Source organism: Pomacea canaliculata, linkage group LG3, assembly GCF_003073045.1.
Source record: "Pomacea canaliculata isolate SZHN2017 linkage group LG3, ASM307304v1, whole genome shotgun sequence".
NCBI lineage: Eukaryota > Metazoa > Mollusca > Gastropoda > Architaenioglossa > Ampullariidae > Pomacea > Pomacea canaliculata.
Window position 1 is genome coordinate 27962172 of NC_037592.1, and position 20164 is coordinate 27982335.

General features: G+C 40.0%; 1 protein-coding gene across 1 annotated transcript in view; it reads right to left on the bottom strand.

The window, feature by feature from the left end:
• Positions 1–3392: 3392 nt before the first annotated feature.
• Positions 3393–20164, bottom strand: part of LOC112560505 (cholecystokinin receptor type A-like) — a 51994-nt gene continuing 35222 nt past the window's right edge. Inside the window, exons 2-4 of the mRNA XM_025232409.1 lie at positions 10886–11064; positions 7814–8009; positions 3393–6532 (exon numbers count right to left, since the gene is read on the bottom strand). Of these exons, the coding sequence (XP_025088194.1) occupies positions 5976–6532; positions 7814–8009; positions 10886–11064 (932 nt within the window). The 3' untranslated portion in view covers positions 3393–5975. The remainder of the gene's footprint in view (positions 6533–7813; positions 8010–10885; positions 11065–20164) is intronic.

Sequence of the window (20164 nt, forward strand, 5' to 3'; positions counted from 1 at the left end):
AAGCTGAAAGTCAAAAAGTATTTTTTCTTTGACTTATGTCAGGGTGTTCATGGCAATATATATGTAGCTGCTATCGTGGTGATGGAGCGCTGTTACATGCTTCTGAATGTTTCTCTCTTTCTCAGAAAAAATAACCAAGGGCAGGTGTTCATTTTATTAAAGAGAAAGTTCGGTGTAAGTGCTTTGAGAAGAATTTGTAAGTGCTTTGAGAAGAAGCACTTAAAAGGAGAAATATGAAGACTACATGTGGAAGTCGGTGAGGGACTGGAAGACAATATGCAAAAAGTTAACATTGCTTTTATTTAGTTTTCTATTTCTTGTCTCTGTCAATACCACTTGTTCTTGAACTTTAACTGATCATAAAAAGGAACAGTTCTGGACTTCATATCGACATCTTCTGGCTTCTAGTGAACCTTTTAGTTTGGGGTTCCTTGCGAGGCACTGCGTGAAGGTTTAATTTAAATAATATTTACCGTGTGGATCTTTAACATTCTGGTGAACAGTAAGAAGCAGAGCGGAGATGACAAATGAGACTTGTGGGAATTTAAACTTTGTTTTTTTCTAATAAAAAAAGTAAACCTTAGTGCAAAATACTGTTTCTCTAGATTCGCTTGAAAACCGTTTTTTTTAGATACATTATCAAAAATATCACCATAGACAGGAGAGGTTGAAATGGTGAGGTCATGTTTGTACACAGATGTATTCTGTAACATATTGCCCCATGTCTTCCAGTTACTGAGGCCATCACACGAACTCGAATCCATGTACAACAACAATCTGTGGTGTTAACTTCTTTCTTCACATGACAGAAGGAGAGTTTAGCCCAGACTGAGAACTGAGTATTTTGCCCAATTGTTAGAAAACCAATTTACACCCCATTAAATCTTAGTCCTGTACAATTCATTTTCAGCGATTTTCGTTCATCCGTTTATTTGCTCGTCCGTTTGTTCTTAATCGAATTTGTGAGCTTCTGAACACAATAGTTCAAGGGACGTAACAATGACAAGAATCTGGGAAAGCTGAAGTTACTTCCCCTTATAAGTTTCTGAAATGTTTCTTTACAGAAAAGCCCATCATCTATACAATTTTACAGACTTTCTAGAAATTATTTTAAAAATATATATTTAAAATTCACCCATTTGTCTGGATTTAAATACACAGTGGTATTTTAAACAGTAATCTTGTGCTTACCACTCGAAGCACGTAGGAAAACAAAGAAAACAAGTCTACATGTTTGTTATCAAGCATCAATGACGACATTGGGGCCGATAACCACAACATGCACGATAAAGACGAGAACATTGCTAACTACACATCTTATCGTTACATAATGGAGACAACGACGGGAAACAGCTTTTCTTTGCAGCTAAAAGGTCTCTTCAGATGCAACTGGATCAGATGTGGCGAGCCCTTTTATAAAATTAGAAATCGTTCACACATTAATAAGACGTGGTTATTTAGACCACAAAATGTGAGATTTGTCATAAAAGGTATTTTCAACTTTAAAATTATTGCTGGTTTTTTGTACCAGTAACGAATATTCTAAAACATACTTTCAGTAAACATGAGAAACGGAAGTGCGTGCGTGTTTCGAATAAACAAGCGTATTCTTTATGCATTTTCTTCTACTCTTACTCTGCCCAAGGAACAGCCGACCGTTGATGGACGAGGTCAAGGCTGTGCAGCCCACGGCGTCATCCTGGACAGAGAAGAAACGGTTTTAGTCGCCCAGCGTAGGGTTTCTTGATTACCCCGGGATGTGCACACACATGATGGCTTCCGATATAGTTTGGAAAGCTTCCGATAATTGTCATGCTGCTGTTTTCTCTCTTTTTGATTTATTTTTTTTATTTTCGTATAATGTATGCAAGTTCTTTTCGGGCCTGTTTGTTTCGACTTTATTGTGGGCTAAAGAGATTTTCAGAGAGAGTGTTTTAATCAATTGATTTTGAATTAATTAATTTTTGAAAATAACAGGGGTGTACATAACATTTATGGCCTTAGCCGATAATCGGTTGCTTTTACTTTATTTCCTCTTCGACGCACACCAAACCTTCCCTCTCCCTACCCTAGCAAAGAAAAATGTTCTATACCCGTAATCAAATGATGTATCTCCTTATTAGCTAACTATTCTTTTCTTTCCTGCGTGTTTGTTCATGAAGGAGTGTTTGATGCTAACACTTTTGTTAGTCCGCCTTTGTGTGTGTTGTATGTTCGTGAAACTGGGATCGAGGAAAGACGTTGTATACATGTTAGTCGTCTGTTGAAGACAGAGACCCTGGCAAATATTATACTAGTCATTTTTTGTCAAGGGAAGAAATGAGTAGAATTTTACCTCGAGCAAGCAATGAAGGCTATATAGAGGCGAACAGTTTTTATTGGATTTTATTTCTCCTAAACTTATCATTTGTGAAAAAAGAGAGTATAATCATGAGTACAAAACCCAGACTATTTACTTTTCATTTTCTGGCCAAAGAAAAATCGCTTCGTTGCTGTTTTTAATTTAAAATGCATGTGCGATGGCCTCACGTTGACAAGTTTCCTATCGAATCTATTCATCGTGAAAGTAAATACTCTCTTCATTATAACTTGTTCTGTTAAAGACTGTCATCAGCCAGTCATTAAACAGACGGTTCAGAGCCTTAGTCGAAATATTGATTCTACTGATTTCTCTGTTTAACACTCTTCCATTATAATTTCTTTTCGTCTCTCAAGGGATCAAGCCAGCAACGATTTCCTTATTTTTTACATTCGTCTGTCACCTGTTTATTAATGATGACGTTTGTACACCTGATTACACACGTCTGCTATAGATTTATATTATTCTACCATATCTGAACTGTATATAAGCAATTGCTAGTTATTTGGTTTTAAACACAATAGGTAAAAACTGCAGAAATAACTACAGCGTTATTATGCATGTGCATGTGAGAGACTGAGAAAGATGAATTAACTGACATTTAATGTTACAGAAATAATATAAATAATAACAAATAAAAGTGGTATGGTGCTGCTTTCACTGGAATTAAGTGGTGGAGAATGAACGCTTATAAATGAAGGTATGAAATTGTGTTTGAAAAATTATACTTTTAACAGTAGAAATGATAGAAAATGTTTTATTCGTTGATGATTTAGCTTAATTTAATTATTCAAAAATTAGCTTTAGCAAAAAGAACGAAGAAACGCTGACAAAAACAGTAACAGAACGTTTTAAATACGATGCAGTGCTCTCCTGCAACTTCAAATCCAAGAGGATTTTTTTTTTTTTGGTCAGGGGAAAGAACCTCAGAAACTGTGAGCATTCAGTAGTCACACTAGTGTGCTCTCCCTTTATCTAGCTTTTTGAGATCTTAGGTCGCACAAATTTTTAAATAAAGACAACACAAACCATATCCTTTCAAAGAAGCTTTTAATTCGTTTTTAGAGCTGTTCCATTTTCAGAATCAACAACAAAAATAAAACTGAAATTCCTGACAGTATAGCTCATCATTGCCCAGATTCATTCACCATACATCAGTTTGATGATGTCAGCAGTCACAGCCTCAAGTCTCCCACACAATCAGTGAACACAACGTAGTCTGCCAGCAGCCGTGGGTGTGAACAATGAACTCGAGGCTGACCTGTGTCCGTAACTGGTATTCGGGATGGACCCGTTTCGAGAAACGCCGAAATTACCAGAGAGATGATGAGAGGGTGGAGGGCAAGATAGAGATTAATGTAAAATACAAGATTGTTGCTCATTGTAATGTAATACATAATGTTATGAAACCACACGATAACTGATAACTTTTCAAGACCAATCTCTTGGTTTCATAAACCTCAATAGCTAAAAAATGTCATTTCAATCACGTGAGACTGTTCCTTAGCTCCTTTATTCCAGTCATTCATTTTACTTTTCTTTTCATCTTTTCCTTCATTTATTCGTTTGTAACTATTTTTGATGTTGTTGTATTTATAATGTTTTTCTCTCTCTCTCTCTTTCTTTGGTTAACGTACACACACACACTCTCTCTTTCTTTCTCTCTCACGCGCGCATGTACACACAGAGACACTAACTACAATAACATGTTTTTAAATAAATAACAATCATTACAACAAACAGCGCCAACTTAACAGCAAAACGTATGCATGCAAGTGTGCCATGTGTGGGAGGCTCTCCAAAGTTATAGATGGTAGTTGTGAAGATGCATGAGAGTAAATAAAGAGTTTGTCAGCGAGTTCATCTGAGCAACTCTGCTAAACACTTGTGTTGATTATCGTAATTTCTGATCTGTCTCATTCAACACGACCCTCGAGAAATTAATTATCATCTTGTGTTAACAACCACTGTCCTTGGTGTCGTGGCAGTCGTAGTAGCTGCTGTTCTTGTACTTGAAGTTGCAGCTGCTGCTGTCATCTAAATGTTCACCATAACTTACTTCGTCAGCAGCAGTCGCCAGTATGTTCTCCATCACAATAGTATATCAACAGTATAAAAGCTTGGAAACAGACCCATTCACACAGTTAAGTCGACACGATAGTGAGCTGAAGTTTTGTATTGCTGGCCAATGAAGAATGTTGTAGTGGGTGAGGTAAGCAGTTGCTGGTTGGACAGGTTCGGGTGTTTTCTGTTCCCCCGTACACACCAGGGATAAGAATAGTTTCACCAGTACCCCAGGGTTTTGTAACTTTTCGGTCAGTTCACCAACAGACGCAGCAAGTCGTTTGTAGCCACAAGCTGTGCACCGTGCGAAAACCTTCAGATAATCAAATTTCGAGTAAATAGTAAATGCTAATGTATGGCTACCTCCAATTCATATCTACAAAATATACCTACTTGCGTGTGTGCGTGCGTGCATGTCTTCATGCAGGATCATGTCTGCGTACCACAGAGACCACATTATATCATAAAGTGAATCACGTCTTCAGGACCCGGGAAGATATGACAATATTAAGAGGAGGGAATCAAATATTTTCTCCCTTTACAGCTTTCTGCAGTTTTTAAAAATAATATTATTGAGGGGACCGAATGGATGATTACTTTTTCAATGCCAATACTTTTCTTCGCAAATAATGATTTGTCCTCACTGGTGGATGTGTAATTTAATATAAAATAATTTATCTGTGTTTTCTTTTCGAAAATATAGTTTACAGATGCTTTCGACATGAAAGTAAACTATTTCGGGGGCGTTTAAAACGACTTATTAAGGAATCCCAATTGCAAAGTCCTGTTACGATTTGTTTCTGACCAGTCTATTATCTGATTAATGTTTTGTATTAAATTGTATGCTTCTCATTTGTGATGTGTGACTTCTTTGTTGGTCAATCTAATATTTGTCGCTTTTTGGGGGGGTTTGTTTGATGGTCTTTTAAGAGTTGTTTTTCTAACTTTTGATATTTATTTTGTTAAATGTTTTGTTTGTTTGTTTGTTTGTTTGTTTGTTTGTTTGTTTGATGTGCGTGTTTGCTTGTTTATTAATGCAATTAGCTTTAGGTGTGAGTCTCTCACTTTTGCAAATGATAACAAATTGATATATGCCATTGTCTTAGAAGCAACTTGCTATCGGAAGGTAAAATTCTATCCTCAAATCCTACCTCCTACCCAGCGTCAGCTACATGTATGCTCTGAGGCTGTTTTCCATCTTACAAACACAAAACCTTGAGTTAAACTAAGGTTCATCGTTGACTATGTTCCTAGAGGTGGCAAACGCATAAAACAAATTACACTACCTATACCAGCTTTTAAGTGACTTTTCTTTCCTGTTTAAAGACGGGAGGGAAACATTAAGTCAGAGCAAGGCGCTTTTTTTCTTCTGTCTGTGCAAGTTTCTACCTGCACAGATAATCTGCAAAAAAGTGATAATTTCAAGGCAGTTTTAGTCTCCTATGGTCACCGGAGCACAACAACGGCGAGAGTACAAAGGCAACTCTAGCGACTGGCGCCGTTGAACTTGTTCCTGATGGTGGAGGCCATGAGGGTGAGGGCCTGCGAGCCATCACTGTGGAGGCGGAAGCGCTGCTGGTCCTTGCGAAAGCAGCAAGCGGAAGGCAGAGGCGAAGCTCTGTCTGAAGCGCTTGTTCATGAAGCAGTAGGTGATGGGATGGATGCAGGAGGAGAGGTAGGCCAGCAGCAGGATGGCCGACTTGTGGGAGGAGGTGACGTGGCGCCTCATGCTGTGGTAGTCCAGGACAGTCCAGGTGCTGAGGGCGTACAGAGGACCCCAGCACAGGAAGTACTCCAGCACCACCACGCACAGCATCTTGACCACACGTCGCTTGTTGTTCAGAACACGGTTGTAGTAGGCCGGCCGCAAGCCGCCCAACACGGATGCTGCAGCCTGGCTGGACATGGAGGAGGTGCCGTTGGAGGAGTTGCCCCGCCCGTTGCTCCCCGCTGACTTACCCAGTCGTAGGAGACCTTGACCGTGGTAATGACCCCGGGTCTTGTCCTTCACCTCGTGGTTGCGGGGGATCAAAGGCGAATGGGTCATGGGGGTGTCAAGGCTGGCGGAGTCGGTCGCATCGCAGAAACTGCGGGCGTTCTCACCGTTCTCTGTTGCAAAACACGAAAGAGAGATTAGTGTAATTTTTTAAGGAGTGCTCAAATGGTTCCTTGCGGGACGTGAGTGGACATACATGTATATTTGTCACCACGTCCACGCGCACTCCTTTGCAATTTTTAGCAAAAAAAACGGGCCGACCATCGTTTAGCACATTTAATGTGTAAAAAAGAAAATAGTAACAAGAATCAAGCTGAATACAAAAGATGGTGGGGAAGTTTCACAGCAGCGCCCCGTGGTGAGTGTCACTGTTACTTATCCGTCATGCCACGCTCCTGCCACAACGAGGCTGGAGTAGCAGGGGCTGATGAGGAGGAGGACAATAGTCACAAGTCAAACAACGTGTCCGTGACTACCAGCACAGTGCTGTTGAATAGGTGACTGGATAGAGGATCGAGTATATCCCTCGATGTAGTATTAGCCACAGATATAACTACTACAATTAAAACCATTGGAACAAATAACATAGCCGTGTATATTGGAGCCATGAAATGTTATAATTAATCTGAGTCGTGAGATAAAAATTAGATAAGGGACAATTGAGACTAGGAGACAATATGAGTGCGAGAGAAATATAGAGAAACCACACAGACGAGATAATACTGAGATAATATTATACTCATATATTCTTCAAGAAAGAGCACCCAACCAACCAGTTTTGAAACGATGAAAGAAAATAACAAACCAGCTTTAAACTCCTTCTTCAAGCCTCAAACTGGTACATTTATTAATTATAATGGCACATTTCTGTCTTCTACTAATCAATGTTTGTAAACATGGAACACCTTCTTTTATTAAGCAATTCTCAAAAACTAAATTGTTCAACATCGGTCAAACTTTTTTGTGATTGCCTTTAAGGTTTTCCGTCCATTACAATGTTAGGGTAAGTGATTTTTTTCCCAGAAACAGGTTGTTGCTAAATATTTATAAAGGTTTGAAAGATCTTTAAAATTAGATATAATTCAATTTACAGCTACAGGCTCCATCAATAAATAGGTAATAAAAGCTGGAAACAAACTCAGAAAACCCTGCGTTTTGAAGTACAAAGATGTTCAACACAAATGACTGCTAATATTTAACTGAGACCAGATGCGGGAAACACTTTGAGTGAGCGAGAGAGAGAGAGACAGAGAGACAGAGAAAGCAGCAAAGAGAGGAGGGAAGTGGGGTAACCCCACTAGCATGTCGCCCTTCATTATGTCGGCCTTCAGGAGACTTCAGGAGACTTCAGGAGAAAGGATAACCGCAGACGGCCAGGCCAAAGTGGTTCTTACCAGAGGTGGGGCTGCCCGTCACGACAAAGTTGGCGGCTGACCACAGTTGCCTGGCAACCAGAGTGTAGGAAACGGCCATGAGGAGCAGCGGCATGGCGAACAGCACGACATCGAGGAGGGCGGCGTACAGCATCTCCAGCAAGTGGCTGGGCCAGATCTCGCGGCACGCCTGGTGGCCATTGTCTAGTGTGATCACCTTGACAACCAAGACAGAGAGACGAGTGTCAGTGCTGCATGGCTAGTGGGGGGAGCAGACGAGGGTCAGAGGATCATAATGATAAGACAGTACATGGTCTGCTATGTTGTTGTAAATGTAACACTAACATCACACACCTGACAGTTTCGAGACCCCACATCGCATTATCTCCCCTAACCCTCCCTTCTGCAAAGTGTTCCGACCGTCAAACATCTTCACCGTTCCTTCCTTCTTGCAGCCGATGGTCTGCATGCTCCATATTCAGCTTATCTTCCTGACTCTCCATGCTTCGAACTGCTGCAACCTTCAGGTATTTCCTCTCTTGTCTCAGCTTCTTGAGACGACGAGAGTCACTTCCTTGTTACAACTTAACTGCATTAGTTACCTTTAGCGCCACCAGTAAGGAGGTTATCTCCCCCTGACGTCAATGCCATTTATTTTCTTTATTCATATCTCGACTGTGACATTACCAAACTCCACCACGGCCTGTCATCTGACACTTCTCTTTCTTGGTCAAATGCACGAGGACGAAAAATGATTCCGTTATTCAAACATGACCTATTCGGTGTTTTTCCAGGTACTATATCTTTGCGTCCTTCGAATAAATGAAATAAATAAATCGAATAAAAACTACTCTCATTTACACCTCAAAAATCTTACTTCCTCTCAAGTGTATTTAGGAAGTTAGCAACTTTTCCCGGATTTATTATCATAACCCTTTGACTATCTTTGGATTTTCAGTTCATTATTTTTGTCTGTTCAGACAACAAAACATCTCTTTGCTCGGCAGATGTCAATGTGGCGGGGGTAAGGGGGGATGAGAAATCAAATGTTGACAACTGCTTAAAGTATTTAAAGCCCTCTTAAGACGTGGGCAAAGCTGAATGGTTTAAAATAAGAATGGCAGACAGTTGGATAGTTTGAAAGAATAAGAAAAGTATCGTTCGTCAAACCTTTGTGCGCGAATAGTCGGCAATGATGATAATGTGGTAGTGAGGTCTGGCAAGAAATGAATGTGTCTCTATGGAGAGTAGACAATGAGTATGTTAAATGTGTAAGTAGGAAGGAGGCACAGATTAACACATCACATCACATCACATCACATCACATCACAGCCAGCTGGGAGTCATCTTGGTCTTGAACAGGCAGCCAGTGGAATGTACAAACAAGAGGTGAGACATGATCATGCATTCTTGACTTGAGAACAAGGAGTGCTGCAGAGTTGTGAAGTTTCTGTAGATTATAAATTATGCAGTGTAGAGAGCTGGATTAATCATGTCTGGAAAAAACCTTTATTGCCTGGACATCAGATACGGTCAGACGAATAGAGACAAAAGCCATAAACATGTAAAAATATGAGTCACATGGTAGTCCAGGGACATGTTAATTGAGATGATGGAGTCCAAGATAAGGACGGTGGACAATGGGAGATGGTATGGGTTCCAACTGTAATGAAAGATGTTGGTGGTTTCATGAAACAATGAGAAACAAGAAACAGATCTTCTGTCTTCAGCCTTGTCGTCATGAACTTCACCATGCACTCACTCTTCTCGCTAAAACCTTGAAGCTAACCACAGTCATAGACCTAACCCCAAAGCCATCTACATGATAAATGTCAAAGATTAGGGTCCTTTAATTCTTTAAAACACACATCCACACGCAAGTTCTCAAGAGCAAAATCAGCATAAATAAATAAATAAATAAATAAACCGCAACTTTCGCTTTTAAGAAAACCTCTTGCTTTACACACTAAGCTACAGAAGCTTTGATGAAAGCAATCAGCAGTCAAGCTACCTGTCAATGGACCAAATAACAGGATGAAAGGGTCTGTGCTTCCTCCGTCAGAAGTCAGTGCAAACAAACAGAAGCTTTTCTCCAAGTCCATTGGTGAATCACAGACTTCAAAAGCTGTGGTTCCAAGAGACCTTTATGCACCTGTTAATCCTGCTGAGGCCAGGTAAGGTTGACGAGTTTACTGCTGAATTATTCTCCTGGCTAGCCGCAAACTCCCACCCGTGGAAAATGAGTTTTTCTCCAGACCGTGGTATAAATAATGTATAAAAGAACTATTCTTTATGCGTGCAAATGTGCTTCCCCTGATACACTTTACAGATATATTTTCGGCCCAGCAAAAAAATAAATCTTTCATGGTGAATTAACACCGATTTTTCTGCATACTTTAGTGATTTTTTAAAAAAATCAGCTTTTCCTTATAGTCCTTAATGTACTACCATTCTTCTAACGACAAAAAAATGAGCTTGTTTTTATTTTAGAAAATAAAGAATAATCGCGTTACCTTGTTATTCTTTTTTTTGTGAATATGTTTGTTTTGTTTACCACATTAAATTTATAAAAAGGTAGGCAGCAAGTCATCGGGTGCATGGATGCCCTGGGTAATGGTGTATTCATAGGACCTAATGTACGATGCTGGCGAAATAATAAGTCCTCGTTAGGTCTACTATGAGACTTAGACGTGTTCGTGAGTGCGGACTTGTCTGCAAATATGTTTGTCCTGCGTACTTCAAACAATGTGTGTGTGTGTGTGTGTGTATGCATGTATGTGTGTGTTTGTATGTGTATGTATTGTGCACGTACTTATGTATGTGTAACGTACCCCCATCAATATTATCCTCATCGGTAACATCATCTTCAATCTTTTTCCTGGCAAAAAAAGAAATCCCTATTTTTTCGCCATCTTTACTGGTTTTTTTCTGCTTTTCAGTGGGATTCGTTGAACGACAGGCTAGCTCCCTCCCGCATCTTTCCTATCTAATTCTTGATCGCCTGAAGCTGACCAGCAGAAATTGAAATTCTGACCTCTGACCTCCGTCGAACAGACCAGAACGTGACTGCGACAAAGAGTAGCGCTCGCTTACCTTGGTGAAGACAGCGATGGGCACCATGAGGAGGAAGGAGGCCGCCCAGATCATCAGCAGCACGCGGTACGAATGTTTGAGGGTCTGCCAGCTCCGGGACCTCAGCGGCTGGCAGATGGCGAAGAAACGCTCGATGGATATAACGACGAGGGTGAAGCAGCTCACGGACACGGACACCGCTGAGAGGAAAAGAAAAGTCAGACAACGACAGTGGCAATGGCAATAGGAATTGCAATTACAAGGACAATGACAATGACAATGGAAACGACAGTGACGATGACAAGAAGGAAGATTCATAGCACAATAGTTCAGTGATCTCTACAGAAATTGTGCATCACTAGGAGAGGTGAGAGAAGAGTACAGGGGTCAATAAGAGAATGCTGTCGATCACTAAAAGTAATACGTTAAACGGGGTAAGGAAATAAATTCTAAATAACTCGTTTTCTCTTCTACAAATAAAAACCCGAGGAAGACAGCGATTTCCTATTCAAGGATAGTCTTTCTTTTGACCCAAGAAGTGCGACCCGTCAGTTTCAGAATCGTCTATCATTTTTTCAGCACTTCATGACTGATAATATCAGGTTTTCTTGTCTGAGTTCTATAACACTCAGCTGTCAGTCATCGCAAGGGTTTGGAGGACACAGAGGGAGGATGCACTGCATCTGCACTGACTCAGACGCCGTTGTCTCCGCGTTCCGATGGAGTTAGTCTGACATGTCAAATCGAGTCTGTCATGTATGGTTAGTACCCGCCCTCCACCTTTGCCCTTCTATTTATTCCTCTGATATAGTCTCAGGGGGAAGGGGTAGGGTTGCTTTAACGGGTTATACACCACTGGTTATTAAATGTTTATATTAGATATATGACATATTTTATTATTTAGCAGAAAAGACAAAAGATGCAGTAATTTCTGGGGATTGTCTCCTGGAATAGGATTAGTTATTATTTCATGGTTTCTTATTTATAATCTTAAATCTTGTAGGTTTTAAATGTTTGTTTGCAACAGGCAGAAGATTCATAATTTATATATTTAATTTCTTAAATAAAAATGCGACAGAAATTCAAAAGGCGAGGAATGGATTTGGGTTTCGTAGACCACAAAAAAAGTTCATGTTGATGATTGTACATAGTGCACTTGGTGGATTGATAAATGTGTTATCAGTAAACATCTTTCTTTCGAAGGTTTTGAACAAAGTTTTCTTGCATTAGGTTTCAGTTATTAGAAAAAAATAATGTGAAAATAATGCGATTGTACTACTAACAAGAAGTAGCATTTTCGGTGGTTGTGTCGTAATGGCGTACACTCCCATCCAAAAAGAATTTTGACTTGCTTATTCATTTTTTTTCTCCATGAGTCTTTACAGAATGAATTTTAAAGGAATACTGCCGAACAAGCCCACATTTTATTTCTTCTGTTAAGATCTTTCAAAAGGATCACTCTGCGCAAATTGGGTTCCTAAGGGAGGTAACCCTCGCCGGCCTGACAATGAGGGAGGTGGAGGACATGGACCATGAGCAAGCGCTCATCACGCTCAAACGATCTCTTCTATTGTAACTCGTTCACGATCAGTTATTTTCGAATGGTAACACGTGACAGGCTTGGAGAAAATACGCTTTGCGCGCTCACTGTATCACGTGGCGTCTAGACTTGATGACGTAGTCAGCACAGTTCCAGTTCGGGCGTTTTGGGTAAATACATCCCGCAAAGTACCGGACTTCAATTTGTCTGCCGTCTCCTAATTTGAGCTTCGAAAAGATGGCCTGTCACGGTCACATCTTGAGCGAATCTATCTGGACCAATGAGCCCTCGCTTCTGGAGATGGATGGTGAAGCCGCTGCTGTCTTCATGTCCTTTGACGGCGGGACAGCCGGTAGTTCCCGTTGAGTACATCCTGAGAATTTTATTTTTGCATCACTCGCCAGGTGCTGAAAAGATTGTTATTAAAATTTTAGCATTAAAGGTTACCCCTAGTGCAGGGGTGGGCGAAGTACACCCACGGACTACTTTGGTCTGTCCCGTTGGCCAAGATGTGAAGTGCGCTAGCTTTTTTTTAAAAACTTAGGTTTATTTGATTGACATTTAATTTATCAAATACGACATGTCTTTAGAAATCAGTACTATGTCGCAGTCAAATAGACTAAATAATAATGTTTCTGATGTGAGAGACAGTTGGCGGCTATCTTTAAAGAAAAGCCTGGCAACAACATGCCGAGCACCAAGACTTTTGGTCCGACCAACCCTTCCGTCCATCCCAGCAAGCAATCCAATTCTTTCAGTCGTTCAGTGTCTACTAATAAAAAAAGTGACAGTTTTTGTACAGTAAATACCGTAGCAGTTAAACGTGATGGATGACAGCAAATAGTAAAAGGTTGATAGTGAGTATTGGAAACTCAACAAGGAGTGAACAGCACAATATATTTTTCACAGATGTTGGAGATAAAGCTGTGTGCTTAATTTCCCGAAAAGGCATCGTAGTTTTCATAGAGCATGATCTGAAAGCTATTTTACCAAAAACATCCAGCATATTACACTGAACTTACCGAAGATGTAGGGACAGAAAATGTCAGACCAATTGGTTGAACAGTACAAGAGGCAGCAAACTATTTTTACGAAAAACAAAGCAATAAGAATGGAAGGCAAACACAATCATCTGCGGTGGAAGAATAAAATATGTTGGTTGGAAGCACCAGCCTCATCACTGGATGAGCGCTTAACACGACAGCTTGCCGGTACAAAAACCTAGTGAAACGGAAAATCAGAACCACAGGAACAGGTCGTTTTTACAGTATCATTGCATTTTAAAATGTCTCTCGCTTGCAATAATGAATATCTTTGTGCGGATGTCCAAAGACTTCACTCACCCTTCTGATGAGCAGCCTGCACGACCGCGGAAATATCAAAAGCAGAAATGGCGGAAAAAGAAAAGAATAGTCAAAAATGTTATGGAGGACTAGAAAAATGTTATGTTTGACTAATCTTATACATTTTGCACTCACGTAGGACATAAACCAGCAGATGAGGGAGTGTGGGTACAGTGGGTGGAGCTACATGTCGGTGGTGGTAACGGGTAAAGATTAGTTATGTTGTCGTGAGACACCAGTGTGCTTAATGGACAGGTCAGACCTTTCCTGCCCCCGCCTGGAGGTCGGACACTGGTCAATTATGTGCCAGGGAGAAAAGAATTACTTGCAGACCTCAATCACATTACAGAAATGGAAATCGCCTCGGTGTCCATTTTGTGAGAAGAAAATCAAATGAAAGCTCGAACTGTTTACTTTGTCTGGCACCGACGGATACCGGAGAAGACAAAGAAAGTGAGACTAAATGCAGGCTTAGGAACATCATCGTCGTTGTCTTCGTCGTTGACCATCATCATCCTTAGCAACAGCAGCAGCAGCAGCACTATCATCATCGTCGTCATTTTTTTCTTCTTTTTTGTAATGGTTGTCGCTAAGTTTCTCATCGTGAACTTTCCATCCAACAAATTATTGTTCTCAGGGCAAGGAACAGCTGTTTCGCATTCAAGAGGATCTTAGTGCAAAATGTTTTGCAAGGGTGAAGGCAAGTCAAGAATGCCCACAATGACAGTACAGATCGACCAGCGTCACCTGCTGCAGCACCGTACCTCAGGGGCTGATTGCATGAGACGACTTAAGTCAGGCTTAAGGTTGAGCTCAGGTTTTCGAGCTGAACTATCAGAAATCTTTTTCTGCTGATAAGCATACAAAATCTCGAAAACAATGAGTCTTCAGTCACAAATTCAAAATGACAAAGCAATTATTCATGCCAAACTTAGCGAAGTTTTAGTCGGAAGACCTTAGACTGACTTATTTTTAAGATCACACATGCAACCCAGCTCAGACGCCTGGACTAAGGTCTGTGCCGATGTTGGAAAGCCTCGTAGGCTGACGTGGATGTAATGAGATTACTGCTGGCAGCATCACGGCTGACTGTGCGGAAAAGCTGAGCCATCTGTGTACTGCAGCATAGGATGGGTGAGATCTGTCTTTACCATCTCTCGGAGGACAGAGGGCAAGTACGGTGGAGACATTTCATTTGCTTTTTTTTTTGAGCTCTGTAGGGGGTCCTGACAAGCGTGAAATCGCGGAGACTGATTGACTTCACTAGACTGTGTGTGTGTTTATTTATTTGTTTGTGTGTGCATCCTTTCTCTCTCTTCCGTTTTTCTCTCAAGACGCACGCGCACACACATATTAAAACATGTTTAAAAGCCTCATGTAAATTATATCTAGAACTACTCACAAGATGTGCTTGTAAGTACTGGGCAAAACCTAAGCTTCTTAAAACCGAATAAAAACCTATTTTCGTCACCAGCTCATTTGTCACACGAGACATAAACAAATCTTTTAATGCATTAATAGCGACTGACTTTCGTTTCCCAAGTTTCCACCATTTGTTTCTATCTCTGTTTTCCATCACTTCACATTTCTTGATTCGACTAAGATAGTGACTTTCTGATGCATATTACTGTCCATTGATGGATTGATTAATGTCCCCAGTGGCTCACCCAAGCCCTTCGTATCAGATGTTTCGTCTGCTTTTTGCAGTTTCAATCGTAAGGGTTATTTCCCGTATGGGACAGATTTCGCGACCTCGGGGGACAGGACAAGGAGTGGGGGACTTGTCGGTCTGAGAAACGTGTCGAAAATAATTCCAACAGACTTTTCGAGTTTTCATTTCGTCTCAAAAGTAAAGGTAATTACATCAAATTTAAGACTAAAGTAATTTTGTTCTCAGAGGAAAAATAGTTATTCTCACCTCCTCTCTCTCTCCTCCTTCCTGCTTCCATTCACACACACACACACTAGCATGCAATTAAGTTTGAAAATTATTTTTTCTTATATTTCTCTCTCTTATTTTATTTGTCAATCTACCCCTCCTTTTTTTTTTTTTTTTTTTTTTTTTTTTTTTTTTTTGATAAAGGTGGTACCTACCCCCATCACTAATTCCCTCGGCCAAAAACGTAGCAGCGTGAGATTACTTGTTAATATTGAAGACAAATACTCTAAGAAGACACTAAATAAAAAGAAAACTCGTTTCAATTTTGTGTATGAGTATAGATTATGCATCAAGCTATGAGGACCTCTCAACTACTCATCTGTATGCATGAAACATATAAAAATTCCGTTCAACAAAAATTTGTTATGAATATGTTTAAATGTTGCATGACATAATCTTTTTAGCAGTTTTCTGACAGTACAAATAAAGCCTGTTTAATCTGTCTGTTCGTTAAATTCTATTTTGTAATCTATGTGTGTATTTCTTGCCCAATTTTTCTAAATTGACATTTTTCCCTCAAAAATGTTTTTTCCGTATCACAGAAATCCTGTCATTCTATAATAATAAGAAACAGAAATTTCACCAATCTGCGAGTTTTTTCCTCTCGCTAAAGTTCTCACAAAGCTTCATTAGTGAGTTTGGCACATTTTGCCGAGCTCCAGCCTCGGTGTTCATTTTGCTCGTTTCAGTCCCTCTCAATATTTCTTTCCCCGTGGCAGGAAGAACGGAAGACAAGAAAACAACGGCGGCTGATTCCTCAATAAAAAAAAAAGCCAATAACGAACTTCTCCCTGTTATTCGTGACTTGCGGGGTTTCTGACAGCATCGTAATTTGAAGCAGAGTAGAAAGAGGGTGTCTTCCCTACAAGAAATATTTTTAATTTTTTTCAATTATTATTATTATCATTTTTGAGAATTTATGGCACGCCTTTGGAAAGACCCGACAGTCACGCACAAGGAAAGGAAGAAAAAGAAAAAGAAACTCCTAGGAGAGGATCTGGGGGCATGAAGAATGCGGACAATGTGAACAATAAAAACATTTGTCACAAAAGGTAGATATGTTTGAAAGATGAAGATGCCCGAATGCATTCGTGTGCTATGTTATTTATATTTGTCATTATATTTTTGTCCTCGTGACGGTTCCATGAAGACATACACGTTGTAATGAAATAATCTTCTTAAGGTATGTCAAAGGAATCCGAAGTAGGTCTACCAGACTAATATATCAATCATTCATAAGGCAAGGCTCAGACACACTGGACGAGTGAAATTTGTGTATTAGCAGATTGGCGCCAACTATAAAGCCGCCATGATAGATGAAGAGAAAGTGAAAATCTCTCCCTCCCTCTCTCTTTCTCTATCTCTCTCGCTCTCTTTCGCTGGACGGTCGAGTGTCCGGCCTGGTGGAGACTCACTCAGTCTCGGATGCACTCAAGGTGAAAGTAATTTCAGGGTACCAGGATATAATATCGGAATACGACAGCTCCATCTGTTAATAAAGGGATGGATAATCACAGGTCGTAGTTGTTCATATCTGTCTGTCAATCAGCCTTCCTATTCATTATTCAGTATCACAGGCTTATTTATAAGAAAACAACGTAGTTTTAGAATCTGTTTATCATCATCGTCGTCATCATCATCATCAACGTATCAACATTTTTCTTATTAAGTAAATGACATACAAGTCTGATCAGCTGTGACAGTGAGTGGATAATAATTATACATTCACTTTATATATTCAGAGCTCGGACTAATGCCTGTCATATTTCAACATCTGCTTCATATCTAGCAACTAAATTGCAATCTACGTACCTTACCTACTACACTTTCAATCTTTTCTGACAATTTCCGAGGTTTTGCCCACCGTCATTCACCCTAATTTCCATAATAAATGAAAGCCACATACTAGATTTCACCACAGACACTATGTATTCAAACTATCTGTGAAAAAACTATCTTGACAGTTGCCTGTGGCTTCTACACTTCCAAATGCTGTTTGTCTGCTCAGCACCAAAGTCGTACTCAGACCGGAATTCCATTGGGCTAACAACCAAGACCACTATGTATGCATCTGACTTTTCCTCTCCTGATAAGGCAGCCACCCTGACGCCGATACATCACAATGGACCCCGAAAACTTTTTGGGCTTTTTGGTTTGAAAAAAAGTGCATGTGAGAGAGAGAGAAAGAGAATGTGTGTCTAAAAGTACGGCCAAGCAAAAAAAAAAAAAACTGTCCTGAGTTTTTTCCCGTCTGACAGCATTGCTTTCTCTTTCTCTCTCCTGCCTCTGCTCTTCCTGTCTGTGATCTTTCTTTGACGCTTTGGATGCAGCTTCTTTCACCTGCATGAGTGGCACATTCCTGCTTCTCAACTATTCCCAACCATGTTCTTCAGAATTTCCTTTCCTGCTACTTCTCAACGATACCAAATAATCTTTTTGAGTTTTGCATAATGTTTGGTTTTTTTTATCATATTTTATTGTTAGATGAGCTCTCTTGATAAGTCACGAAGCTACGGTCTTACTCTCCACTCATTGATGGCACTGATGACATTATTCCATTTATTGCTTTATTTCATATATGAGTAATGGTGGACCATTTTATAGACTGGCATGCTGATGTTTGCTGCACCAAAAAAAGTAAATAACAACCTAGGTGTCTTTTACTCCCATCCAAGTGTCGAGCTTGAAGACATGTCACATCTTTCTTCACACAAAACTGCACGAAACACTAAATCATCAAAAAGGAAATCCAGTCTAGCATTTTCCTCTCAAACGATTGGCTAAAACTCGTGAGCATATATTAGCAACAAAAATGCTGTTATAACGAAATCCCACATTTCTGAATTAACATGTTGACTTTAAAGCCATAATTTTTATGTCTGCCTTGAAAATGAAAGAATTTGAGTGAATGAAGCCGGAAACTTCAAGTAAATGTACGAGTGGCACGTGTGTGGTAAACAAAAACACTAATGGAAACAATAACATTCAACTATTTGTATACAAATAAAAGACTGCTTCTCTACTGTCATCTACAGAGGTAAACTATGCCTAGATTTGCTAAAAAAAATTTTCTCAATCCTTCTTCATTTGTCACGTGTGTTACAGATGTCTGAAAAATCCCTTTCCCTTTTATTTTCTCCTCCCTTATTTCCCATATTTCGCTAGTTCTAGTTGACAGCAAGTCTATGGGATGCACTGTAACCTGCTTTGCTTGTGATATTTAGAGCTGGATGTGCGCTCTCTGGATTTCATTGTGCAGAGCAGAATAATCGGATGAAAACATCTGATCACTCACACGAACTTGACGGCCAACAACAAATTCCCGAAGCAGATCCCTTGACATAAACTTATCAATTGACTGGCTTTTTATCGTCAAGCAAGGCAGGAGTGGTATGTGAAAAGGCAGTGAGCTTTGCAAGTATATCAGTCCAATTTCTCAGAGGAACCTTAACGATGCTCTGTTCTAACTTTATTCGCGAATAAGAATAAACTGTAAAAATGTGTCGGTTAAAGGAAGCACCAGAAATATAAACCCAAGAGGAACGTTTCACTCGTATTTATTCTCAAACTTCGCGAATGATATTGACCAAAGTTCCTCTGTCTCACACGACTGCCATTAAATCATTGGTTTCTGAGACCTTTACAAACAACTTTTCCCAAACTTGACCAAATATTTGCCTGAGTTAAAAAGACTTTAAGGTCCTCTCCCACTCATACATTGATGTCCTCTTTTTTTCTTCAGTAGAACATTACTGCAAGCCCAGTTAAGCCTGGATTAGCTTATCCCAGGTCTTTCCAGCTAACACGATGCCCCTGTGTATTCTCTCTCTCCCATATACAAAATTGCGGTCAGTGATGGCTCGTCTTTGTATTTTGCTGTGAATATATTCCAAAGCTCAGAAACAACTCTACCTAATCTCCTGCTCAATTTTTTCCATCAGTTTTACTCGAGGCTCAAGTTATGTCCTTGATCCTGTTGCAGCCTGATCTCTCAAGATTTTCCCAATCTCAGTCATCAGAAGATTCAATCATTCGGTCAGGAGAACTATCATCCTGTCAATTAGAAGCATTAACCTGTCATCATGAGTTGACCTTTTAGCCTCTACGACATCAGATTTCTCACTCTGTTGGCCATCAAACCACTCAACCTATCAATTATCAAAATCGTCATCCTTTATCGGCACGGCCTTATCCAGTCTCATCGCCTCCTACCCACCTATCCTTCCCCCAGTTTACATCTGTCGACAACATTTAATGAAATCTGCCGCGAACTAAATTAAAAACACCATGATTTCTATAATGTCGGTTTTAGCTGTGCGTCCGGTTGAAGATGAAGGTATAAAAAGAAGCGCTGTTAATATGCAGAACCTGATGTTTACTTTTCTTTGATAGAAGGTCATCTTCGGAAATGAACGCAGTTTCGAAAGCACATTCGTAAATATTCTTCATTTTATTAATCTTATTTGTGTTAGTAACAT